General features: G+C 39.0%; 1 protein-coding gene and 1 non-coding gene across 2 annotated transcripts; one reads left to right on the plus strand and one right to left on the minus strand.

Moving 5' to 3' along the window:
* Positions 1-253: 253 nt before the first annotated feature.
* Positions 254-5,095, minus strand: LOC120250079 (amino acid permease 3-like). Its single transcript, XM_039258841.1, has 7 exons — positions 4,943-5,095; positions 4,692-4,827; positions 2,194-2,427; positions 2,016-2,109; positions 1,671-1,885; positions 1,302-1,462; positions 254-1,219 (listed from the first exon to the last, which is right to left on the minus strand). The coding sequence occupies exons 1-7, from the start codon at positions 4,988-4,990 to the stop codon at positions 566-568; spliced, it is 1,542 nt and encodes a 513-aa protein (XP_039114775.1). The 5' UTR covers positions 4,991-5,095; the 3' UTR covers positions 254-565.
* A 14,497-nt stretch (positions 5,096-19,592) lies between these two features.
* LOC120250870 lies at positions 19,593-19,698 on the plus strand. Its single transcript, XR_005533202.1, has one exon. It is a non-coding gene; the product is annotated as a small nucleolar RNA R71 (small nucleolar RNA).
* The last annotated feature ends 8,153 nt before the right edge of the window (positions 19,699-27,851 follow it).

The following is a 27,851-nucleotide window of genomic DNA, read 5'->3' on the forward strand; positions in this document are numbered from 1 at the left end:
GTTGCATGTCTGTAAATATTGAGAATGACCAAATGCTTGCTGCTCCGGCGCTCTTTGAGGTATCCATTTAACATTTACCAATATAGTGATGATGTTTTGAAGTAATAAAAGCTCTTTTCTCTCCTATTCTTCTGCAAGCAAAGTTTCTTTAAGTTCTTGAAGATATTTCCAGCATATGTCTTCAAATCTTACCAATCTTTTGGCATGGAGATCGATAGCTTGACAGAAAGTATTTATTGTGCTCACTGTAGTGTGAAAAAAATTACACTTTAACACTTTCAACGATTATAAACAATCCCACGATACTGAAAAATCATTTTGAGTGTAATACATATGAAAAAGCGAACTGAAACTGAAAGGCCTATATAACAGATCATTTAGATGGAGGTAGTGTCTCTGACCATGTGTATCATCTTACAAACATTCTTTAAATTAATTAAGTATGGTTGCTGACAACCTAACTGCACGTTATTCTGCATATTTTATAGCTATTTTGCATGTCTTATTGAGCACGTACATCAATGTATTTAGAACGTAGATTAGGATTTTTCCAAAACCTCATCTTTCAGTAAGTGGAACGGAATGGCTTATAGTTTTTCAGGTCGAAAACCACTCCAGCCACAGAGCCACTTGCTGCTGCAAGAGAGACAATAAGGCAAGTGACACTCAATAACTGAAGCCCAAGCCACCGTCCTGTCCACTTTCTGATCTTCTTCTGCTCAATATACATCTCAACAGGGAAGTATACCGTCAGTGGCCAGAATGAGAAAGCCCCAAGTAACCCGACCACGTCATTGAAGAATGGCATCAACATGGAGATGACCGTTACCACAACAACAAACACTGTTCGCCAAACAAGCCGGAAGAGGTTGAGCTTGTATTTACCAATAAGAGGGATCTTGACCTCATAATCATGAGTGATGAACTCACTCTTGGGCCACCTTTGAATGCAATATTTCTCGACAAAAGCAAACAATGGTTGGCAGTATACTTGGTAAGCACCGACAAGGTGGACGACTATTGCCACATTAGCGATGTCCAGGAGCCAATAGGGGTTGTAGAAACCAAAGCCTGTGAGCAAGTTCCCTGGGGCATCATCCCCAAAGGCAGCATATCCCATGCAACCACAGAGAAGATAAAATGTGGTGGTAACAATGATGCTTAGAAGTGTGGCTTTCTTCATGGTCTTGTTTTCCGCAGGTGGAGATTTGACTGTGTCCTACAAGCGTGCAAATTAATCAAAGCTCATTTATGCATGGTTCAATGGGTTATTCAAGCATGTCAAGGTTTTAGATGAATACTTGAATTTCAAGTAGGATGATAGAGTACGAATAGGCGAAAGCAATGTCTCCTAAAGCTTGCAAGTTTCTCCATATCTTCTGAGTTGGAGTAATTACTGTTCCACTGCTTGTTACAGTCCCAATAGTGATGCCCATCGCACTCCCTCCGAAATGACCATTCTCTGCATAATCCAAACAAGTATATGGATTCGCAGTTTAATTACCAGCTGGTACGTTTACATGTTTTGATTCATGCATATATTATAAACTACTATGCACCAAATATTTACACAGCTTGAGTATTCAGGTTCTGTATATAAGAAATTTGCAGATGGACACACAATTTGGAATTATCTCCTTTATCATATCAATGATTGGTTAAGTAAATACCTGCAACCATGCTGATTCCTAAGCTTAACCCCACGGTCGAGTACGTAAAGGACATGACTGCAGCCACAATGGACAGCCACCAAACTTGATCAAAATCAGGAATTTGTGAGAAAATGATCTCTATAATCCCAAACATGATCATGTACATGTTGCTGGACATGTGACATGGGTTCTTTCCTCCACTGGCATGAAAGCAATTGGATCTCTTTACCGCCCTATGATAAATTAAAGAAGATTCATATCATTAGAACTTGTGGCCTGTTAGTGTCCACGTCTAATAGTATAAAAGATTCTCTATCATATTGTACTACTTTATAAAAGTGCTAGTTAGTGCTTAGAACTCACATCATACTGATTGAAGCTGCTATAGTGTAACCGATGGCTGTGCCGAAGAGATTAATGTACTGAATAGAGCCACACAGTGTCACCTTTGTGCTGCCTGTGTGATTCATGCATACAAGTTGAGTTTATTTTGTTATTTCTGTTATGTTTGTAGCTACATAGATCTTTAACATGTACTTACTCAAGTTGGCCCTGACTGCATCCATGTAGGTTGGGTTTCTCTTCCCGGTGAGCGGATCACCGCTTCTGTAGCAATCTGCAAGGAGATTGGATGTGTAATAGATCACAAAGGCGAAAAGCACCATCACCATTGGCCCGGCAATCCAGCCAAGTTGTGCTATGGCCCAGGCCAGAGATAGAACTCCAGAGCCAATCACTGCTGTTATTATGTGTGAACTCGCAGTCCAAACGTTCCCTGTTTTATTGAAATATGAAGATATATGCTACATCAACAATCAAGAGTTTCCTATTCAAGAAAGCTTGTTTGACAAAATACCATTATCAACAATCCATGATTAATTTTATTTATGTCTAACGACACCCTTTAAAAGGAGTATCCACTTAATAATGCCAACTTTTTTAGTTGATTCCTTTTATGAAATGAAAACTTCAAATCTGTCTTTTAACATATTTTTTGGGTCTTACTTGCATGAATGTGTAGGAATCTTTTTCCAACAATTTGTGAATTCCTATTATATACTGCACACTTTAGTCTAAAGTTTGGAAAATGAATATTTCACAACTAGTGATACTATTTCTATATATTGGATACTAATAGTGATACTATTTCTATGAATTGGGCATAAATAGATTTCTCAATAAAGATAATGATTATTATTCTAATAAAAATTTGTAAAGAAATTTCTTTTTAGTTATTTTCTGAGTCAAAAATGTTTGCATATCTAATTGGGGCTGGTTAGGTTTTAGCTTGATTATTATTTTGTTTCTTAATATTTTTCGTTAAATAAATAGCATAAATTATATATATATTTATATTATACATGCAATTAATTCCTAGTTAGTTAATAGTTAGTTCACTTAATTTAACCTTGTTTATCAATTACTCGATACAATAGTTCGATTTTAAGTGAATCATCACATATTTTATTGGGTTAGAACCAGTTACATGAGATTACCCATCAATATGGTTTTATGCACACTGATTTTTATTCAACCCAATCATTTTTAAATTGTATTCTATTTCAGATGATTGGTAATGTCACAGTTGTAAAAAGCTGAATGATAAGACATTTGACTTTAATGTAACAGACCGAGGGTTCAATTCTCTCCCAATGTATGGTTAAATAATAAAATAGTGAGTGTGAGTGATTTGCGCACATTGTATATAAATATATATATTTTTATATATATATATATATATATTGATGGGTAATGTTTACAGTTTTTGAGCTCTCCTAAACAAATTTCTTTTATCACTAGCTTAATAGCAAAGTATTAGAACTTACCTAAAACTTCCTATTTTTCCTGTAGAATTAAATTTTCATCTTAATACTCCTTTGTCTATCACTTATCATTAACATATTATTTTAGATAATCTTTGGATTTTCAGGAATAATCTAAAAAATTTTATACATGTCCTTCGTACCCTTAGGGCTGGTAACGGGGCGGAAAATCTCCGATCCCCGCGGGGACCCAACCCGATGGGGACAAGGATTCCCCGGTTCATTCCCCCCGTGGGGGCGGGGACGGGGGCCAATCCGTCCTCGTTTGTTAAATGGGATGGGGACGGGGATGGGGATTGCTATCCCCGCCCCGTGGGGTCCCATCCCCGGTTAAAAATAAAATATATATATATATATATATAAATTTTTAATTTAAATTATTTACAATTTTACCATTTTATAAATTATATCATTAAATTTCGATTTGAAGTATTTTGTTTTTGTAAATTTTGTTTTGTTGAGCTTTATTTTGAATGATTTTTATGTTTATCATGTGTGTTAGTGTGTATTAGTATTAGATTTTTTTTTTTAAAATCAAACAAAACTTATAGATATATACGGATCCCCGCGGGGATGGGGACGGGGAGATAAACCCCCCCCCCCGGGTCGGGGAGTCAGGGATGGGGATTCCCTGTCCCCGACTATCGGTCCCGTTACCAGCCCTACCTACCTTTACCAACTGTTTTCACAAAAAAATAAATCTACTAGCAAAATTCTTGGTCTTTCAAATACTATTCTTCATCTTTTACATACTACTTCTCAAGTATAGAAGCCACACATCGTGAAATATTTCATCAAATTAAACGAGATAGAAAAATTAAATTTTTAGAAATAAAGTTAAAATTTTGAAAATATAAGAAGCATAATTGGAAACGGAATCAGTAGAAAAAAATGAAAAATAAATATAAAACAACACTGATGATTTTCCCAAATAAATTCATAATTGCTTTGCTTATAACCCCTCTATTCATTTGAAAAGGTGGGAGGGAAAACTGAAACATACAAAAGAAATGTTGCTCAAGGGATACACAGGCAAATATTCAATATTTTGAGTGCATAAGGAAAAGATTAATATTTTTTATCGGTGTATTAGAAAATTTTGAATTATTTAATGGACATACCGTCATTTTTTTGATCAGTGATATATGGAATGAAAAATCAAAATAATAATTATTCAAAAAAAAAAAGAGATAGGTGATGTAATGTTGTCCTCTACCTGTTCTCTTAAGGCGGCCATCATCATCAAAGCACTTGGAGTGCTCTGGTTGATTGTTGATAGCTTCTATATCCCCACATGGCTTGGCATGAGTTTCCACTTGAAAATAGCTCCTTGCATCTCTATTCTCATCATACTAAAACCAAACCAAACAAAACCAATCAACAAAGCAAACACATATAACAAACATCAACACTGGAAATCAACATCAATAAATGAGTTCTTTGTACTTGGTATTAATTCCAACTTACAACACTGTCATGTATTCTTGGAGGAAGAGTCCTGCTTCTTGGCAACATTTCTCTTCAATGGAAACAGTACTAGAATGAAGTGCAGATAAGATGGGTAAGTTTGAGAGAGAGAGAGAGAGAGAGAGAGAGCAATGATTGATGATCTTTAGGCAATAGGAAGGGGTGTTTATATGATGGGCAGAAGGGTGGGAATGAGAATGAGTCCCACAAGGTGGTGAGGTAGGTAGGGAAGTGGGAGTGGGAAGTGGGAAGTGGGGTGGGGGAATCCATAACGCTCATGGTGCCCCTAGCATATCTAAGGTAACAGGAACTGAGCGTGTTTCACGTAGCTTTCCCAATTCCCAATCTACATATAAGTTTATCGCTTTGTTGTATGCTATTTCATTTTACCTCCAAGCTTATCACTTGGCTGTATAAAATTTATTTTTGATTGAATTCATTTTTTAATAAATATTCTTGTGTTGGTAGCTCTCCTTAAAAAAACAAAGTTAACCTTCATCAATTCAGTAAAGTTATTTAATTGAAATAATATTATTTCTATTTATAGCTGATGGAAATTAAATAAAATTTATCAACACAAATTAAAAATTTGATGGCTTAAACAAGCAATTTTAAATTTAAGTTATTGTTTCTATAAAAAATGTTTTTTATTAGGTATGATATTTTTTTATATACAAAAAGGTCTTATAGAATCTTGACCTCCTAGGAAACCATTAGAATAAAAAAAAGAAAAAAGAAAAACATTAATGTTATTAGTGTTCTATGATATTGGTATTTAACTTAAACAAAATTAATTTTTTACATGAATATATATATTTATGAAAACTATACTCACAAGCAAATATCATTTAATTTTAAAGAATAAGTGCTGCAGAACAGGAAACAAGTGTCATGTAGGGGCAGTATTTTATGGACACCTATTTTAATGTTGATAAAGAAGAGTCAACTTGTGAACATTTAGGAATACCATCATGCATTTTTCACCTTATTAATGAGTTAATTTTGGAATCATGTTTTAATTTCTTCCCATCATGCAAAGGAAAAGATATTTAATTGTTAACATTGTAACATCCTTCCTTAAAATACTTAACATGAAATTAGAATGTATATAGTGCTCTTTGTGTATATACTAAAATTGTTGTCGAGATTGAGTTTTCTTGATGGTAAAATAAGCACTCCTACATACATATATAAACTAATGACCTCTTGGTTTATTGATACTAGATCTTCTGCATAGGGTGTTTATATCTTTACTGAGAAAATTGGCTCTAACCTCAACTCAAATACTGTAAAGGCATATATAGATTGGTTAAGATATTAAGTCTTCGTCTAAGCACACCCCTAACGTGACTTGCCCACTTTGTTATATATATATAATCAATATATTTTTCATGATTTTTAAGTCAATAATGTTTTTCCCATCTAGTTAATATCAAAATACTTGATTGTTTATGTTTTTTGAGAAAACACCCTTGCATAACTTGAAAACCATAGAAAAACATTGATAAGTGCTTGTGTATTAATCATACGAAGTATTCTTTTCTTACGATGAGCATTACTTTTATCAGGTTTTAGCGCTAATGCATGTGTATTTATGAACTTTCGTGCATGAAGGGTTGTGAAGCCAAATACGAAAGAAAGAAGCCAAAGTGGATTGCGATTGTACTTTGTTGATGAAGTCTTGGAGTGAACAAATGTGAAGACACAAGTTGTAATTTAAGACATGTGAATGTGTGTGAACCTCTATGCACTCAAGCAATTACAATGGTTTGGAGGGGCACAAAGGCAGTTACATTTGCGTATCCCGAATTGTGCAATGATAACAAGATCTTTACTAATGAGACCTTTTATTGAAAAAATGACGCGATCTATGGCATAGACGTGTGCCCGTTTATGTTGCTTCGATGAAAAGTGTGGATTCGGGAGTATTTTGCTGAGTACTGTAGCACTTTAATGTAGTAAATCACTGTAGCAATTTTACTATTCATAGCCCGCAGAAAATCAGATCTCCAGAAATCCACACAGCTGTGTGAAAATTCCACAAGCCCATGTGGATGCCGGATTCTAGCCCTTTATAAAGCCATGACTTGGACCGATTTGGGGATCCATCTATTATTCTTTCTTCTATCTTTTCTCCAACTTTTGAGAGGTCGGCTGCTTGGGTATAAAGAGGCTTTGGCAAGTCTTTTGGAGTGGTTCTACGGCTTCGACACCGCATTTTTTTGGAAGATAGTTATTGGGGGAGCTTTCTTTATCGCCGATCCGGCGAGGTGTGCCTAGGCTTGACAAGGGGACCTTTGGATAGGACGAAGCTACAGTACAAGACAATCGACACGAATACCGAGAGGGTTTTCCTATAGATTACATGTTTTTACTTTTGATTTCATTATTGATTGTATCTTGCTCAATGGAGAGCTAAAACCCCCTAGTGGGTACTTGGATTTGTGAACCCTAGGATGTATTTGTTTCATTAACCTTTTATTATGTTTTCCTTAATTAATGTCTTTAATTGAGTTCCAATCTTGAATGCTTGTTGAATGATTTCTTCCTTAAAGTGAAACTAGGGTTAAGAGTCCATCTTGGTAATCTTTGTGAGTTAGTGATACACCATGAGGGTTAGACAAAGCAAGATTGGAGAGGGTCAAGAGGGTGAGTCAAGAGGTAGCGAAGCATCCCCTTTCCCCTCCGGTGTGATTTATCCTACCTCCATGTTCCAAGAGTTCTTTGTGGTCACAATAGAGTGAAGGGTTAAGGGATGAACTCCACTGGAGCTTAGTTGCGTGAGCAACAGAGTGAAGCGTTGAAGTGACTTTAACAAATGGGGCTTAATTATGACTAGGGGTCTTTCGCTTGGACCAAAGGGTTAGATCTACATATAGGAATAGGATTTATCACTTGGAATCCCTAGAGCTTCTTGCAACTTTACCCAGTGTGAGGTGTTGAGATTGGTTGATTTCTCTGCCGGGGCATAGTATAGAGTTAGTCATGGTTGACCTTAGATTTAGGACCTTGTATTTAAGGATGTCCATGACTCATTAAGTATTAGTTAGGAAGCATAATAGTTGGTTTTCCACTTGAAGCAATAATCCTAGGAGGAACAATATCATAGTACCCCACTTTTATCGATTGTCTTTCCTCTCATTTCATTGTACCTCTCTTTTTTATTTTCTTTAGTTCGTTTGCATTGGTCTTTATCCACACTATCATTATTGCATTTCCACTTAGTTAAGTAGCAATCTTGGTGTTTCTATTCCTTATTCCTTGTGGATACGATATCCCACTGACTTGAGATTTATTACTTCGATAAACCTGTGCACTTGCGGGTCAAACACAAGGGGCGTTGTCAAACATTCTAAAGTCCTTCGATTATCTTTGACGTTTTAGTCATAAGCTTGTAGCAATTAAACGATAAACTAATTTAAATCAAAACAATTCCTTGCATCAGATCATTTAGTGCCCAAAGATGCAACAATTTAGATTCTTTCTAATTTAGACTTAACTGTAACACCTTTAAAGCAATGCCCATGAATAGCCTTGTTTCAATGATGTATCTGAAGATAAAATATTTGCGTTCTTTTGTGCATTCAGGATTGTGGAGACACGTTTGGAAAAATAAGAAGCAAAAATAGATCATAGACGCAATTATTGAGGAAACTCTTAGACCAAACAAGGATCAAGGTACAAGTTGTGCTCATAGACATGTGGGTGTGTGCCAACCTCCAAAATGTGCAAGTGAACACATAAAGTAAAGGGACGCAAAGGCAGTCACATTCATTTGTTCTAACTTGTGTAACATTGTCAAGAGCTTTGTCAATATGTTTGGAAGCAAGATGCGACATAATCTACCGCATGGATGTGTGCCCAATCATGTTGTCTCTATGAAGAAATTGAAGCTGTGAGCATTGTAGCGAAAGTATTATAGTAGTTTACTGTAGAAAATCAATATATTAGTTACTGTTCACAACGCACAGGAAAATCGAAGCCTGAAAATCCACATGCCAGTGTGGAATTTCCACATGGGCTTGTGGATGCCCGATTTCAGCATTTTAAATACCGCTGTGAGAATTTATTTTGTGGATCTTTTTCCTATCTTCTTCCTATCTTTTAGGGAGAGTGCGGCTAGGATTTGGAGAGGTTTTTGCTTGTATTTTGGAGCGTTCCTACGGCATTCGACATCTATTTCCTTCAGAGAAGAGTTATTGGGGGAGCTTCCGATGGCTTGGATTTGACTGGGTGTGCCCTGGGTTTGACGAAGGAGTCTTTGGAGAAGATGAAGGGGCTCTTGAAGACCATTGACATGGACGACAAGGGGGTTATCTCTATGGATTTCTTGCACTTATTTTTGATTTCATTTTTGACTTTGTATTGCTCCATGGAGAGCTAAACCCCTGTGGGTGCTTGGACTTGTAAACTCTAGGATGATTTTGTTTCATTGACTTCTATTATGTTTCCTTTAATTGATGTTTTAATTGAGTTTCAATCTTATGTGTTTATTGATTTCATTTTCCCTTTGAGTGGCACTAGGGTGAGAATCCATCTAGGTAACCCCTTGAAGGGGTGACAACTTCATTAGGGATAGACTTAGCAAGGTTGAAGAGGATTGAGAGGATGAGTCGAGAGGTAGCGGAACGTCCCTTTTCCCCTCTGACATGGTTTATCCTACCTCCATATTCCAAGAGTTCATTGCGATCATGATAGAGTGAAGTGCTAAGAGACGAACTCCATTAGGGCTTAGTTGCACAAGCAACAGAGTGAAGTCTTGAGTAATCCTTAGTACTGGAGCTTAATCGTAATTAGGGGTCTTCCACCTGGACCAAAAGGTTAGATCTAGGTTAGGGAATAGGGTTTATCACTTGGAATCCCTAGAGCTTCAAGCAGTCCCACACAGTGTGAGGTGTTGAGAGTATCCCTTTCCGCCTGGGTATAGTGTAGAGGGCAAGTCACGGTTGACCTTAGGTTTGAGACCGTATGTCTTTGGATCTCCATGAGTCATTAAACTTCAATCAGGAGGCATAATATTAGTCTTACATGTGAAACAATAGTCCTAGGGTGAGTACTGTCCGAGTGCGCCATTTTACGATTGATTACCTCTCTTTAACATCGTGGAATAAAGCGGCGTTCTGTGCATCCACATTGGCGTATGAAAATTACCCACGCCCGTGTGACTCCCATAGGATTACTCACAAGGGTGACCACACACCCCTGTGTGCTCTCTGGATAGCCTCTGACAGTCTCTAAACGCATCCACACAGGCGTGTGAAAATTACCCACCCCTTGTGCCCATTCTATAGGGGCACCTACATGCCCCTGTGGCTTCTTTGTCCTCCCGAGAATTTGGCTAAGTGTTCCACACGACCCTGTGGAAATTCCACACGGGCATGTGGATGCTCACAGGGGTACTCACAGGAGTACTCACACGCCCCTGTGTGCTTTCGGGATGGAGAAGAAGTCTCTGCAGAGTTTCACACGGGCGTGTGGAAATTACCCACGCCCGTGTGCTATTCACAAGATCATCTACAGGGGCACCCACACACCCCTGTGTCTTGTCGGGATGGAGTCTGAGAACTCTGCAGAAATTCACACGCCCGTGTGGAAATTACCCACAGGCGTGTGACCATCACAAGGCCGTTCACAGGGGCATACACATACCCCTGTGTCCTCTTGAGATGAGTTCTGAACAAAAACACACACCCGTTTAAAAATTCCACATGGCAGTGTGTCTTCTCTAGATGACTTAGAAGAAAAATTTCAACCTCTACAGACAAATTTCTACACACTCATGTATATATAAAGACTGCATAAACACTTAAAATTTGACTGGAGACTTATGAAAACATGCTCAAACAAAATAAAACTTCGCCAATCACATTTAAGCACACTAAAAATACCAACATTAAAGTTCTCATTCGTGCAAACACTAAACTAAAACTTAAAAAAAGTAAATACTTGGGTTGCCTCTGACAACGCCCTTTGTGTGTTACCCGCAAGTGCTCGGGTTTATCGAAGTAATAAATCTCATGTGAGTGGGGTATCGTATCCACAGGAAGTATGGAATAAAATACTAAGATTGCTACTTAACTATGTAAAGATGAACAATGATTATGTTGATGAAATGTAATGTAAACAGAAATAAAAGAAACAAGAATGAGAGGCATAAATAAGTAAGAGGAAAGGTAATCGATAGAAGTGGGGGACTCGGACAATGCTCCCCTAGGACTAATATTTCAAGTGCAAGACCAACTATTATGTCTCCTAATTGATGCTTAATGAGTCGTGGACATCCTTGAATACACGGTCCCAAACTTAAGGTCAACCATGAGTAACTCTATACTATGCCCCAGAGGAGAAATCAAACAGTCTCAACACCTCGCACAGTGTAAAGTTGCAAGACACTCTAGGGATTCTAGTTGATAAACCCTATTCCTATGTGTAGATCTAACCCTTTGGTCCAAGCAAAAGATCCCTTGTCACAATTTAGCCCCAGGTGCTAAAGTCACCTCAATGCTTCACTCTGTTGCTCGCGCAACTAAGCCCCAGCGGAGTTCATTCCTTAGCCCTTCACTCTACTATGACTGCAAAGAACTCTTGGAATGTGGAGGTAGGATAAATCACATCGGAGAGGAAAGGGGACGCTCCGCTACCTCTTAACTCACCCTCTTGACCCTCTCCAACCATACTTTGTCTAACCCTTATGGTGTGTCACTCATCCACAAAGGTTACCAAGATGGTCTCTCAACCCTAGTGTCACTCTAAGGGAGAAATCATTTAACAAACGTTCAAGATTAGAACTCAATTAGAGATATCAATTAAGGAAAGCATAATAAAAGGTCAATGAAACAAAAACATCCTAAGGTTTACAAAATCCAAGTACCGACTAGGGGGTTTAGCGCTCTATGGAGCAAGATACAATCAATAATGAAATCAAAAGTAAAAACAAGTAATCCATAGGAAAACCCCCTCGGTATTCATGTTGATGGTTTTGTAGAGTAGCCTCTTATTCTCCAAAGGTCTCCTTGTCCGGCTCAGGGCACACCCTGCCGAATCGATACTGACAAAATCTCCCCCAATAGCCTTCTTCCAAGAGAAACACGGTGTCGAATCCGTAGGACCACTCCAAAGACTTGCCAAAAACTTCTCTAAACCTTAGCTGACGGCCTCCAAAAAGATGGAAAAAAGTTGGAGAGAAAGATGAAAGATGGCCCCCAAAATCAAGCGGAATCGCGGCTTAAATAGGGCTGGAATCAAGCATCCACATGGGCTTGTGGATGTTCCATCACCCCTGTGGAATTTCCACACGGGCCTATGTGGATTCTTTGGAATTTTTATTTTCGGCCGACTACGAACAATAATTGCTACAGTAAATTGCCAAACACACTCCCAAATCCACTTTTCATTGAGGCAACATAAATAGCACACGTTCATGCCATAGATCGCGTTGTTTCTTCAATAAACGACTCATTGGTGAAGATCTTTCTATCATTGCACAAGTTGGGATACGCAAAAATGACTGCCTTTGTGCCCCTCCAAATCATTGTAATTTCTTGAATACATGGAGGTTGGCATACATTCACGTATCTTTGAACCCAAGTTGTGTCTTCACGTTTGTTCCTTCCAAGGTTTCACCAAATAGTACAATCACGATCTACTTTGGCTTCTTTCCTTCATACTTAGCTTCACAACCCTACATGCGCAAAAGAACACAAATACACATAAATTAGTGCTAAAATATGATAAAAGTAATGCTCATCATAAGGAAAGAATACTTCGCATTCTTAACACACATGAACTTATCAAACTCCCCCACACTTAAGCTTTTGCTTGTTCTCAAGCAAAGAAATAAAACATTAAAGCATAGAAGAAAGAGATATTGTAAGTGCTCGGCCTTATGTTCACCAAAGCATGCAAGGAAAGCATTCTATGAGTAAGGGCAATTTCAACACTAAATACGAAAAATCAATGCTATAGCTAAAAACACGAATAAAAAAGGACAACAAACCCAAAATCGTGTAAGTGTGTGAACTCACTCAAATCAACCTAACGTATACTCCTCAAAGTTCTAAGTATAAGGGACTTATACGCCGTTCTATGAGCCCAGAGCGTGTCATCCAATCATTTTGACCAATCCCGCTTGCCCTGTTCCACAGGCTTTGTCAAGATTCTCTTAAGTTCTCTATTCATGACTTCCACTTGGCCACTTGTTTGAGGGTGGTAAGGCGTAGCAAGGCGATGATGCACTCCATAGCTTTAACACTTTCCCAAGTTGTGTGTTGCAAAAATGGGTCCCTCAATCACGAATGATAATTCGTGGGTCCCAAATCAAGTAAATAACCTCTTCAGAAATTTCACCACGATTCTGGCATCATTAGTTGGAAGAGCTTGAGCTGTCACCCATTTAGAGACATTGTTAACTGCCACCAGGATATATTGGTTACCATTAGACTTTGGAAATGGTACCATAAAGTCGATGCCCCACACATCAAATACCTCACAAAATTGCATCGGGTTCTGAGGCATTTCATTCCTTCGCGATAGATTCCTAGCCCTCTGACAACTGTCGCATCGAAGAACAAACTGATGGGCATCTTGAAATATTATCGGCCAGTAAAAACCAGCAACCAAAACTTTCTTAGAAGTTCTACTTGACGCATAGTGTCCCCCAACTGGCCCAGAGTGACGATGTGCAATAATACTCCAACCTTCTTCCCTAGACACACATCTTCGAACCACATGGTCAACACAAATACTAAACAAGTTTGGATCATCCCAAAAGTAGTTCTTCAAATCATTGAAAAATTTTTCTTCTATGGAAAGGTGAGGCCCTGCTTCAGTATTTTTCCCGACAATTAATTCGTAAAATCCACGAACAATTGAGTATCCTCTTACTCTGAAGCCTGCACTGCATACAAATGCTCTTCATGAAAGAAATCATAAATTTCCTTGCTTGCCGGTTCTTGTCCCTCACAATCCTCTAACCATGATAGATGGTCCACAACTACATTTTTAGTTCCTCTCTTATCTTTTATTTCCATATCAAACTCTTGTAATAGTAGGATCCAATGAATCAACCTCAGTTTTGCATTAGCTTTGTTCAGGAGATAACGGAGTATCGAGTGATCAGTAAATACTGTAACACTAGATAAGATGAGGTATGGCCTGAATTTGTCAAAAGCAAACACCACTGCTAACAACTCTTTTTTAGTGGTTGTATAATTCACTTGAGCAATTGTGAGAGTCTTACTAGCATAATAAATCTGTCAGAACTGCTTATCTTTCCTCTGACCCAAAACTGATCCAACAGCATAATCACTTACGTCGTACATAAGCTCAAAAGGTTCATTCCAATCCGATATGGTTAAAATTGGTGCTTGCACTAGTCTCTCCTTCAACAAATTGAAAGTGATCAGATAGTCGATCCTAAAATCAAAAGGAGTATCTTTTTCAAGTAATTTGGTCAATGGTTACGTGATTTTTGAAAAGTTCTTGATGAACCTTCTGTAAAAACCTACATCCATGGACACTTGGGAAATCTTATGTCTGAGGACGATGCCTTCTTGGACCATAAAGTGATATTTCTCCCAATTAAGAACAAGATTCGTCTCTTCACACCTCACTAGCACTCTACTTTCTAAATTCTTTAGACAGGTATCGAAAGAGTCTCCAAATACCAAAAAAATTATCCATGAATACCTCCATAATGTCCTCCAGGAGGTCATAAAATATGGCAGTCATGCATCCCTGGAATGTTGCTGGCGCATTACACAACCTGAAAGTCATTCTTCTGTAAGCAAAGGTACCGTAGGGGCATGTAAATGTAGTCTTCTCTTAATCCTCTAGGGCGATGGGAATTTGAAAGTATCCCGACATACCATCAAGGAAGCAATAAAACTGATACCCTGCTAATTGTTCCTACATCTAATCGATAAATGTTAATGGGAAATGGTTTTTTCGAGTGGCGTCATTCAATCTTCTATAGTCAATGCAAACACAATATCCTATAACCATCCTGGTTGGAATTAGTTCATTCTATTCATTTCTCACAACTGTCATTCCCCCTTTCATTGGAACTACTTGAGTTGTACTCACCCATACACTGTCAGAAATGGGATAAATGATCCCTGCATCTAGAAGTTTTACCACCTCTGCCTTGATGACTTCCTTCATATTTGGATTTAATCTTCTTTGGGTTGGATCACAGATTTGTAGTTGCCCTCCATTAGGATTTTATGAGTGCAAAATGATGGATTTATGCCCTTAATATCTAAAATCTTCCACGCAATAGCGGACTTATGTTTTTTCAATACACTAACAAGCTTATCTTTATGATCTATAGACAAATTTGAATCCACAATCACCTGCAGCTTTGATTCTTCCATTAAAAAGGCATACTCCAAATGTGCCAGCAGGTTTTGAGCTCTAGTTCGGATGGTTCCTCAATTGATGGAAGCAATCCACTTTCCTTCAATATGTCAATTTCCTCAAAATTGTTCGCTTCCCGTTCAAAATCATTCTCCACCCCTTCCACTTGTGCATGTGCTTATGAATGGTCTTCAATGACTATTGATTCCACCATCTCACAAGTTTCCTTCCCTAACATTGAGACACCTAAAGAGAAAAATTCTTGTCTTTGTTCATGATAAGACGAGTCAAACTGAGCAAGGACTCTCTCTAAACTTTTCTCTAAGTGATTACTCATAGATGCCAATGTACATTTCTCAAATCGATCCAGCACACTATCTAATTCACAATTCCGATCCTGAATTCTGGCAATGTAATCAACAACTAATTCTTCCACATGGTTAATAGTGCATTGCTCTTGCAGGGGTAATACAGTGTGGCTTGTACTGTAAATAATTGAACTTTCTGTTCTATATCTTCAACCATTCCCAATATTGTATCGAATAATTCAGGTATGTTGATCATTTTTCTTGTAATCAAAGAAAAAGAACAAATTAGAATGGTGATAGAATAAGAAGATATGGATAGAATGAATGACGAATAGCTAAGATAACAAAGTACAAAGTATCTCTAAATGCCTATTCCCCGGCAACGACGCCAAAAACTTGACCACGCCCCTTGTGTGTTAACCGCAAGTGCACGAGTTTGTCAAAGTAATAAATCCCAGGTGGGTAGGGTATCGTATCCACAAGGAGTAGGAAATAAAAATACTAAGATTGCTACTTAACCAAGTGAAGATGAACAATGATTATGTTGATGAAATGTAATGTAAATAGAAATAAAAGAAACAAGAATGAGAGGCACAAATAAGTGAGAGGAAAGGCAATCGATGGAAGTGGGGTACTCAGACAATGCTCCCTTTAAGACTAATGTTTCAAGTGCAAGACCAACTATTATGTCTCCTAACTGATGCTTAATGCGTTATGGACATCCTTGAATACACCGTCCCAAATCTAAGGTCAACCGTTACTAACTCTATACTATGCCCCAGTGAAGAAATCAAATAGTTTCAATACCTCACACTGTGTAAAGTTACAAGATGCTCTAGGGATTCTAGGTGTTAAACCCTATTCCTATGTGTAGATCTAACCCTTTGGTCCAGGCGAAAGATCCCTTGTCACAATTAAGCCCTAGGTGCTAAAGTCACTTCAATGCTTCACTCTGTTGCTCGCGCAACTAAGCTCCAGTGGAGTCCATTCCTTAGTCCTTCACTCTACTATGACTGCAAAGAACTCTTGGAACTTGGAGGTAGGATAAATTACATTGGAGGGGAAAGGGGATGCTCGGCTACCTCTCGACTCACCCTCTCGACCATCTCCTACCTTGCTTTGTCTAACCCTCATGGTGTGTCACTCATCCACAAAAGTTACCAAGATGGTCTCTCAACCCCAGTGTCACTCTAAGGGAGAAATCATTCAACAAGCATTCAAGATTAGAACTCAATTAGAGACATCAATTAAGGAAAGCATAATAAAAGGTCAATGAAACAAAAACATCCTAGGGTTTACAAAATCCAAGTACCCACTAGGGTGTTTAGCTCTCCATGGAGCAAGATACAATCAATAATGAAATCAAAAGTGAAAAAAAGTAATCCATAGGAAAACCCCCCTTGGTATTTGTGTTGATGGTCTTGTAGAGTAGCCTCTTCTTCTCCAAATGTCCCCTTGTCCGGCCTAGGGCACACCTCGCTGGATAGATACCGAATAAAGCTCTCCCAATAACCTTCTTCCAAGAGAAACGTGGTGTTTAATCCATAGGACCACTCCAAAGACTTGCTACAGTACCAACTAAGCACAATCATGAATCTACTTTTCATTGAGGCAATATAAATAGGCACACGTTCATGCCGTAGATTGTGTCACTTCTTCAATAAATGACTCATTGGTGAAGATCTTTCTATCATTGGACAAGTTGGGATACGCAAACATGACTGCCTTCGTGACCCTCCAAATCATTGTAATTGCTTGAATACATAGAAGTTGGCATACATTCACGTATCTTTGAACCAACTTGTGTTTGCACGTTTGTTCCTTCCAAGGTTTTACCAAATAGTGCATTCACGATCTACTTTGGCTTTTTTCCTTCATACTTAGCTTCATAACCCTACATGCACAAAAGAACACAAATACACATGAATTAGCACTAAAATCTGATAAAAGTAATGCTCATCATAAGGAAAGAATACTTCGCATTCTTAACACACAAGCACTTATCAGCCTCCCAAGAAGCGCTTGTTTAATGTCACTAAGCTTGACGTACCTGTTCTTACCTCACGGGGGTTCATAAATGAAGGTTACCCTCTTACCTATAACTTGAAAGCATGATGAACATAATTATTTCAAGGTAGAGGGGGAGTTATCGAGCTTGTTACCACACAAGGGTTAGTCACCCTTACTCCATGAATGCACATCCCCACTAGCATTGGGGGTGCTTCTTGTAATGTCTCCTTGTTCTTTTTATCTTTTGAACCATCCTCTTCATGATCCCGGGGGTAGGTTACAACTTATCCTCTAGACCAAGTGATAAGACTTATTCATTCTCTACTTCTTGATCGAGCAACACCCCAAATGAGTCTAGACGCATCATTTCCTACACGTATTCATTAATTAACTCATCAGTGGTGTCAACAAAATATAAAGTATCATCAAAGTCAAGAGAATGTCACATGGCTTCGGCGAGGCGGTATGTCAACTTGTCATCACCAACTCTTAATGGCAACTCCCCATCGTCCATGTCAATGAGATCCTTGGAAGTGCGCAAGAATGACCTCCCAAGTATCAATGGAACCTCAGCATCCTCATCAACATCCAACACCACAAAGTCCACAGGAAATATGTACTTGTCAACTTTCACAAGTGGATTTTCAATGATGCCCCTCGGATATCTATTTGTTCGGTCGGCCAATTGAAGTGTCATCCGTGTATGCCTAGGCTCTCCCAAGCCTAGCTTTTGAAATAATGTATAAGGCATGACGTTGATTCTGGCCCCCGAATCCGCCAATGCTTTCTCTTCACCTAAGTTACCAATGTTGCATGGAATGATGAAGCTACCGAGATCCTTCTTCATTTTTGGCATATTCTTTTGCAACACTGCTGAGCATGAAGCATCTTAGATCACAAATACACTCTCCTCCAACTTCTTCTTATTGGTCAAGAGGTCTTTGAGAAACTTTGCATAGTGAGACATTTGAGACAACACCTCCACAAATGCGATGTTGATGTACAACTGCTTGAATAGACCCAAAATCTTCTTCTATTGCTTATCATTTTGGTCATTCTTCAACCTTGAAGGATAAGGGATTCTTGGCTTGTAAGGTGGGGGTGCCACCTCCTTCTCTTTAGCTTTCTCCTCAACCTCCACGATCTCGGGTGGCTCAGTAGTTGTCTTCTCAATAGGGAGCCTACTCTCAATTTCATGATCACTTCTCAAAGTGATCACCTTCACATGTTCTCTTAGATTGGTCTCCGTGTTGCTAGGAAAACTCCCTTGAGGTCTTTCCGAAAGTGACTTCTCTATTTGACCCACTTGATTCTCCAAATTGTGAAATAATGCAGTGTGGTTGTGAAGTGTGGCTTCAACTGATTGAAATTTTGTATCTGACGATTGAATGAACTTTGTCAAAGCCTTCTCCAAGTTGGTCATCAGGTTTTCTAACCCTGAAACTCTATTCTCCATGTTTGGGGCTTGTTGTTGTTGTTGGAAACCCAGTGGTGCCATATCCTTCTGTTGCCCTTGATTATTTCAAAAAAAGTTTGGGCGGCTTCTCCACTGTGGGTTGTAGGTATTGCTATACGGATTTCCTTGACCTCTCATTATATTTCCTACAAAATCAGCCTGTTCCACAAAAGTGGTACCACCAGTAAAAATCAGGCAATCAGATGGAGCATGTACTCCCCCACACCCATTACAACTTATCACTGCTGTCCCTCTAGGAGAAGTTAGAGTGTCTAACTTCTTGGTCAAAGACTCAACTTGGAGTGCCAATGATTTTATCGCATCGATCTCATGAAGTCTGGCTACCTTCTTCCTGTCTCATGTGTTCCACTGATAACTGTTCATAGCCATCTTTTCAATGACCTATCGGACTTCTTCAGGGGTTTTGCTTCCTAAGGTACCTCCTGCTGCAGCATCAAGTAATTGCTTTGTGCTTGGGTTCAAACCATTGTAGAAAGTGTGGATAATCATCCACTCGGGGAACCCATGCTGAGAACATTTACGCAGGGGATCCTTAACCTATCCCATGTCTCTAAAAGAGACTCCAATTCTATTTGCACAAAAGAAAATATTTCATTCCTGAGCTTTGCAAATTTTCCCGGGAGGGAAATATCGGGCAAGAAAAGCTTCTACTATCTCCTCCCAAGTAGTGACCGATGCTCTAGGTAATGAATATAGCTATTACTTTGCTTTCCTCTTCAAGGAAAATGGGAAGGCCCTCCACTTGATAGCATCATCCGTAACACCATTAATCTTGATCATGTTGCACACTTCCAAGAAGTTCTCAATATGATTGTTTGGATCCTCGTCAGCTAAACCATTAAACTGTGCCAACTGTTGTAACATCTAGATGAAGCCTGGCTTGAGCTCAAAACTCTGAGCTATAATCGGTGGCCGCGTAATACTAGATTGTGTGCCAAGAACTGCGGGACTTACATAATCCGAGAATGCCCTCTGTTGCTCATGTTGTTCTTCCATATTATCATACCCTTCACCTTCTATCTCAGCTTGATTTGACTATTCTTGTACATGTCTTTTTCCCCATCTATGAATTCTTCTTCTAATATCTAGATCTCCTTCAACCAATGTCGAAGGGTTTCTTCGGGTCATAACCTTGACTTGCAATCAAAGAAAGAAAGCAAAACAAATTAGAATGATGGAAGAATAAGAAAGTGTGAAAAGAACAAGTGATGAATAGCTAAAATAGCAAAGTGCAAAATGCTTCCAAAATGCCTATTCCCTAGCAATGGCACCAAAAACTTGACATGCCCCTTGAGCGTGTGTACCATAAGTGCACTAGTTGTCGAAGTAATAAAGTACCCCGGTGAGTGGGTAGTCTTATCGATAGGGAATAGTTGTTATAAAGCAAATAGTGATGCTATTTAGCTAAAGAGTGGATCAATTTGTGAGTGAGCAAACAATATCAATGCAAATAAAAGTAAAAAAGAGAAAGAAAAGCGCAATAGTGATAAGGAGAGGTAATCGAGAGAAAAATGGGGTACCCGGACATTGCTCACCCTAGGACTATTGTTTCAAGTGCAAGACTAATCATTATGCCTCCTTAATGCTGGGGCTTAATTATGATAAGGGATCTTTCGCCTAGACCAAAGGGTTAGATCTATATTAGGGAATAGGGTTTATCACTTGGAATCCCTAGAACTTCAAGCAACCCTGAACATTATGAGGTATCGAGAGTATCCCTTTCCGCCGGGGCATAGTGTAAGGGTTAGTCACAGTTAACCTTAGGTTTGGGACCGTGTGTCTTTGGATTTCCATGACTCAATAAACTTCAATTAGGAGGCTTAATAAGTAGTCTTGCACTTGGAATAATAGTCCTAGAGTGAGTAATATTCGGGTACCCCATTTTCTTATCGAGTACCTGTCTTTATTCCTATTGCTTTGTTTTCTCTTTTCTTTATTTTTATTTGCATTTGATATTGTCACTCAAAACACAACTTGGTTTAATCTATAGCTAAATAGCATTACTACTTGCTTCTTAACAACTATTCCCTGTGGATACGACTATCCACTCATTGGGGTACTTTATTACTTTAACAACCCATGCACTTGCGGTACACACATGCAAAAGGTGTGTCAGTCTCTCTTCCATGAACCTTCTTGAATAAGCGGAATAGGTACATCAAGTTAGTGGTGTTTAACAAGCAATTCTTGGGAGGCAACCCAAGGTGTCATATTGTTAATTTGTTATTTTAGTTGTTATCTTAGTTTTTTTTTTTAGTTTAGTCATGTTTTGTATTGATTACTATGTGTGCTCTCATTATTGTTGGTTTTCTTTGTTCATTTTGGTGTGTCGGTTGTGTGTGATTCTTGTGGTAATTCGAGTGAGCATTGTGTTTTGTTATGGGGTACATAGGAAAAAAAACAAAGACCTAGTGTCTTTCAGGTTGAGCATGGGCATAGCACGCCAATGCTCAATTTGTGATTTTCTTGGTTTTGATCCCTAGAGCGCTCCAGGCTGAGCACGGGTAGAGCACAATAGTGCTTCCAAGTGAGCACGGTTTATGGGCTCCTTGTACGACCATGTGATAAGTGCTTCTTTAATTGATGTTTTAATTAAGTTTCTATCTTGTGTGTTTATTGATTTGATTTTTTCTTAGAGTGACACTAAGGTTGAGAGTTTATCAAGGTAATCCTTTTGAATGAGCAAGACTTCATTAGGGTTAGACTTAGCAAGGTTGAAGAGGGTTGAAAGGGTGAGTCGAGGGGTAGCAGAACGTCCCCTTTCCCCTCCAACGTGATTTATCCTACCTTCATGTTTCAAGAGTTCTTTGTGATCATAATAGAGTGAAATGGTAAGAGACCTTCTCCACTGGGGCTAAGTTGCGTAAGTGATAAAGTGAAGTATTAAGTTATCCTTAGTGCTGGGGCTTAATTGTGATTAGGGATCTTTCGCTACTACCAAAGGATTAGATCTAAATTAGGGAATAGGGTTTATCACTTGGAGTCCATAGAACCTCAAACAATCTAACACAGTGTGAGGTATTGAAAGTATCCCTTTCCGATAGGGCATAGTGTAGAGGATTAGTCACAGTTAACCTTAAGTTTGGGACCATGTGTCTTTGGATTTCCATGACTCATTAAATTTCAATTAGGAGGCATAATATTGGTCTTGCACTTGAATCAATAATCCTAGGGTGAGCATTATCCGAGTACCCTATTTTAAAATCAATTACCTCCCTTTATTCCTCTTGCTTTTTCTTTTCTCTTTTACTTTTATTTGCGTTGATATTTTGAATCAACATCACGAATTGGCTTTCACTTTAGCTAAATAGCAATATCTCTTGTATCCGAACATCTATTCCTTGTGGATTTGACTACTCACGCACCTGGGCATTTATTACTTCGACAACCATTGCACTTGCAGTACACATACGCAAAGGGTGTGTCACCATGCTCCCATGGCTTGGAGTGATGTAATTTTTCCCAAGATAATCATGGCTAGGGAGCTTGGGGATAGCACAACCGTGCTTTCCTTTTTGCAAATACCCTAATCTAAGCACACACTGAGCACGATTGTGCTTTGGGCATGCTCTAGCACGACCGTTCATCTTCTTTTATTTCTTTTAAATATCGCTTCGCCGTAGGCTACCCTTCTTCACCATCGTTCATTTTATCTTCCAATCATTCTCTTGCATTCGAGATCTTCTTGAGTTTGCCATTTGTTTGCTGACCCATCACCTGTTTTCTCATCGCTTATTTACCCTTTTTCATCAGCTCCAATAAGCCTTGTTTCTTCGATTTATGATGATGTTTCATGTAGAAATCATGCTCATCATGCTTGCAAATGCTTAATGTACATAATTTTTTGCTTCTATTTAATGAATATTGTCGATCTTGGTTGTATCGTGAGCATGTTAGTTCTTAGGGACTTTACGGAATATGGTTGCCCCCGAAGCATGATCGTGCTCTTTTAGAAGCATGATTGTGCTCTTTTGTTATTCAGAGCCCTAAGGACGGGTTGGGGGGAGGGGAGAAGCATGCTCCTGTAGTTATAGTGGGCACGGTCTGTGTGCTCCTCTAAAATTTTCAATCAATGAACTAAACTAACGTATTTTCTTTTGCAGACCATGCTGAGGAAACACACATCATCTGTGCTATAGTTGAAGAGGCCTAGATGTGAGGAGTTGGCCCAGCCTACTGCCTTAACACCTATCTTCCATATACTGGTGCACCAGGATTGCTACACAGGACTCTTTCATCGTCGCTTTGGCGAGTCAAAGAAGATTGATTGGGATGCCCTTAGTGAGGTTGGGTTGGAATAGGAGGTACAACAAATGTTGAACAAAAAGACACAAGACAACTCTTCCTCATCATCGATAACACATATGAATAGCTAGCACTCGAGGTGTTAGGTACTTTTGAATTGTCTCGTGAGACCGTGAGCTTTCACCTTACTGACACCATTCATTTCCAGGTGTTCAATATACTACATTGGATGAGCCTCACAGAGTTCTCCATTCGGATGAGACTCTATGATGTGGAGTTTACTTGAACACCTGCATATGATTCTTTATTGATCTCGTGGACAATTAGAGATTCTCTCGAGGATGCATGGAGGGGGCTCAGCACCGATCCCACCTATGACCCTCGTTGGTCAAAGGCTACTACTCTCCGTTCCTCCGCCCTGAGGTACATTCATTTTTTTCTCATTCACAAACTGACATGTTACGGTGATAGCACCAATGTCATTAACTGACACACTTTGATTTCCTACTCTCCATGCTCGACAGGTTTGAGATACATTTGGGCTATGAGGTAGGCATTTCTATTGTGCATCAGGGGACCGATCCCCGTATTGGTTCCCTATTTATCAGCTCTTACATCACACAACTTATTAGGGGCATGCACATCCTTGAGGGGACAAACCAGATGAAAGTGGTGGGCGGTGTCACTTCCATAACCCTTACGACCTTGAGGTCGATTGGGATGTTGTAGTGCATGCACATCGCTCGAGGGGTCAAGTATTGTGTACGTTAACTTACCGACACTACTGTTTCTACTACCGCCCTTGACTCTCCCTTTACTCTTGCTACTGCTACCACTGTTGATTCTACATCTAGATTAACTCGGGCTCCTCGCACCTCCTTAAGCCACGCTGAGCGTGTTATATGTTCTTTTTTAGCATTTAGGTTACTGCAGAGGAGCGTGGTTAGGATGGCTGAGCACCGGGGTGTTCATCTCTCGCCTGAGCCTGTCTCCCCTGTGCATGCTTCTCACCATATTGGGGTCGATACGTTAGACCTGCGGAAGGCTCATTATTTTTCTTCTTCCGATGATGCAGACACATCACCCAATTCACTAGACAAGAGTGCTCAGTTTTGATTTATGTAAATTTTAGTGCTTCTATTTTATATTTTGGACTTGTACTTTCTTTCAATTTAATATTTGTGGAATTATTCAGTGCAATTAGCAAGTGGAGTCCCCTGCTAAACTAACATTTTGGTTTGTTTCATTTATGCATTTACTTTCCGTATTTTTAGTTTTTGTTACTTTTATTTTGTTGTGTATGTTGAGTTTCACTTGTCTGCCAATTATCTCATCTCAGGGATTATGTGTGGTTGATTGGAGTTTGAAAAGCACATTGAGAGCAGCAACATCACTCTCCATGTTTAAGAATCGTGTACTTGATTGGTTGATTAGCAAGCACGTTGAAAGTGGCAACATTAGTCTCCGTATTCAGGAAAGTTGGATAAAATCCACTTTAATTCTGTTTCTTCTTGATTACTTGTTTTCATTGCTTATGGTTGTACACTGAGGACAATGCAATATTCAAGTGTGGGGGAGGGTTTATTTTACTTTGTCTGCCTATTGTGATTAGTGTTTAACTAAGGATGATCTATGATTGTTTTTGTTAGAAATTCTTAAACCTAGGGGGACACGTGCATGTTAGTGACTTATTTGGAGCTAAATTGTAGACTTACTCTTGTTTTGAGGACCTAAGTTTCATCACATAGCCCTAAGAGTGGAGCCACTTACTTTAGGATGGTGTCCTATCTCTTGTTCACCAGGTCATGTTGTTTTTAATATTAAAAAAAAAAAACAGATTGGGAAGTCGGATTCCTTTTGAAATGGCCTACCGGTCGTTTTTGGAATTTTTTTAAAAAAGATGGTAGAAAGAGTTGTCACCTTAGAAGAGTGAAAGACGCTCTTGAGCAGTCAAATTTTGGAGATTACAAGTGTACATTTGATGACCTACCTAAAGAGAATGTTACTTCTAGGGTGTATGAAACTACTACCCATCGTATGTTGTCTAATTAAGGTCCATTTTTGTTAGGTTGAGTCCTTATAAGCATAGGGCACTCAAATTAGGGTTACACACACACAAGGTCTTTGAACTAAGAGTGTAGCCTTTTATTGAGCATTCATGTTTTCTTCTATCCCCATTGTTTCCTCTATGCTTAATAATTTTCAAGTCTCTTGAGATCAGAAGTGATGCACTCATCTTTTCTTTTCATTGAGCAATGTGAGATTGCTTGAAGATGAGCATTGATTCAAGTGTGAGGGTATTTGATGAGTTCATTTCACATCTTGTTTTTCTTACTCACATTCATTCATTTGTTTGTCTTTTAGCACATCCTGGATATATTTGATTCTATTCTGGGTATAATTGTTTATGGTGCTGGAATTTAGGGTTCGATGTAGTTAGGAGTGAAATCGAGGACAAAACAAGCAAAGAATGTAGATTTTTCTTGGTGTCAAAGCCAAGCATAGTCAGAGCATGGTCATGCTCTGTCCCTATGATTATCACTATCTGAAGATGCTTAAGTAGCTGAATAAACAGGGGGATGCTTCCAAGACAAACATGGTCAAAGCATGGTCATGCTCCCTCCTAGTGATTTTCTCTGAATTGAAGCACCCTTTGCTCATAGGGGAAGCACGCCCGACATGATTCTTGCATGGTCATGCGCAAGTGAAGCATGGGCTTATGATAAGTGCTTGTGTAATAGTAATATGAAGTATTCTTTTTTTACATTGAGCATTGTTGTTCTCAAGTTTTATCGCTTATGAATGTGTATTTGTGTTCTTTTGCGCATGTAGGGTTGTGGAGACAAATATGAAAGAAAGAAACAAAAAGTAGATCATGGATGCAATTTGTTGATGAAATCTTAGAGTGAACAAACCTGAAGACACAAGTTGTGCTCAAAGACATGTGAGTGTGTGCTAACCTCCATTGTGTTATAGTGAACATGTAAATAAGAGGGGCACAAAGGTAGTCAGGCTCATGTGTTCTGACTTGTGCAACACTAGCAAGATCTTTGTCAAATGTGATTTTATTGAAGACGCAACGCGATCTACCAGATGGATGTGTGCCCATTCATAGCAGTTATTGTTCACAATGAGCTAAAAATTCGATTCCTAGAGATTCACATGGGCGTGTGGAAATTCGACTACAAGGGGGTTTTTACTTATGGATTGCATGTTTTTACTTATGGAGAAGACGGTGCTACTCTAAAAGACCATCGATTACTAATGTATTATTGATTGTATCTTGCTCCATGGAGAGCTAAACACCTAGTAGGTGCTTGGACTTTTAAACCCTAGGATGATTTCATTTCATTGACCTTTCATTATGTTTTCTTTAATTGATGTTCTAATTGAGTTCCAATCTTGAATGCTTGTTGAAGTGATTTTCCCTTAGAGTGACACTAGGGTTGAGAATCCATCTTGGTAATCCTTATGGATGAGTGACACACCATGAGGGTTAGATAAAGCTAGATTGGAGAGGGTTGAGAGGATGAGTAAAGAGGTAGCGGAACGTCCCCTTTCCCTTCCGGTATGATTTATCCTACCTCCATGTTCTAAGAGTTCTTTGTGGTCACAATAGAGTGAAGTGCTAAGAGAGGAACTCCACTGGGGCTTAGTTGCGCAAGCAACAGAGTGGAGCATTGAAATAATCCTTAGTGGTGGGGCTTAATTGTGACTAGGGGTCTTTCGCCTGGACCAAAGGGTTAGATCTAGATTAGGGAATAGGGTTTATCACTTGGACTCCCTAGAGCTTTATGCAACCTTGTACAGTGTGAGGCATCGAGAGTATTCTTTTTCACCCGGGCATATTGTAGGGTTAGTCACAGTAGACCTTAGGTTTTGAACTATGTGTTTAAGGATTTTCATGACTCATTAAACATCAGTTAGGAGATGTAATGATCGGTCTTGCATATGAAGCAATAGTCCTAGGGTGAGAAATGTCCAGGAAGCCCACTTTCTATCGATTGCCTCACCTATTATTTTATTGCGTCTCCTTCTTATTCTTTTTATTTCTATTTGCATCGATATTGTTCACACCACTTTGAATCATCTTCACTATAGTTAAATAGCAATTTTTGTGTTTCTGATCACTATTCCCTGTGGATATGACTACCCACTCACTAGGGTACTTTATTACTTCGACAATCCATGCACTTATGATACACACACGCAAGGGGTGTGTTAGCTTAGCATGGTCATGCTCACCCCATGATTTTCTATGGCAGACACTTAGCCGATTCACTCAGAAGTCCCACAAAAGAGCATGGGACCATGCTAAGACAATGTTGAGCCCAAAAGTTCCTTTTTAACTCCCAGATTTAGGGTTTCTTAATATCTTTTATTTGGGAGTTTTCTTCTTAAAAGGAGGAGCTCTCAAGAGGATGATGATCAAACTTCACCACAACATTTAAAGGGATCAAGGTCGAGTTGGAGGCACAAGAGAAGTTGAGTTAGTTCATCCATGAAGCTTTTA

This window comes from Dioscorea cayenensis, chromosome 19, assembly GCF_009730915.1.
Source record: "Dioscorea cayenensis subsp. rotundata cultivar TDr96_F1 chromosome 19, TDr96_F1_v2_PseudoChromosome.rev07_lg8_w22 25.fasta, whole genome shotgun sequence".
NCBI classification, from domain to species: domain Eukaryota; kingdom Viridiplantae; phylum Streptophyta; class Magnoliopsida; order Dioscoreales; family Dioscoreaceae; genus Dioscorea; species Dioscorea cayenensis.

What these genes read in the sequence shown, in the direction of transcription:
- LOC120250079 (XM_039258841.1), bottom strand. Translation starts at nt 4,990, where the DNA reads ATGTTGCCAAGAAGCAGGACTCTTCCTCCAAGAATACATGACAGTGTT. An exon ending in TGGCCGCCTTAAGAGAACAG is followed by an intron (nt 2,428 to 4,691) that starts GTAGAGGACAAC and finishes TCAATAAAACAG; the next exon opens with GGAACGTTTGGACTGCGAGT. An exon ending in TCATCCTACTTGAAATTCAA is followed by an intron (nt 1,220 to 1,301) that starts GTATTCATCTAA and finishes GCACGCTTGTAG; the next exon opens with GACACAGTCAAATCTCCACC.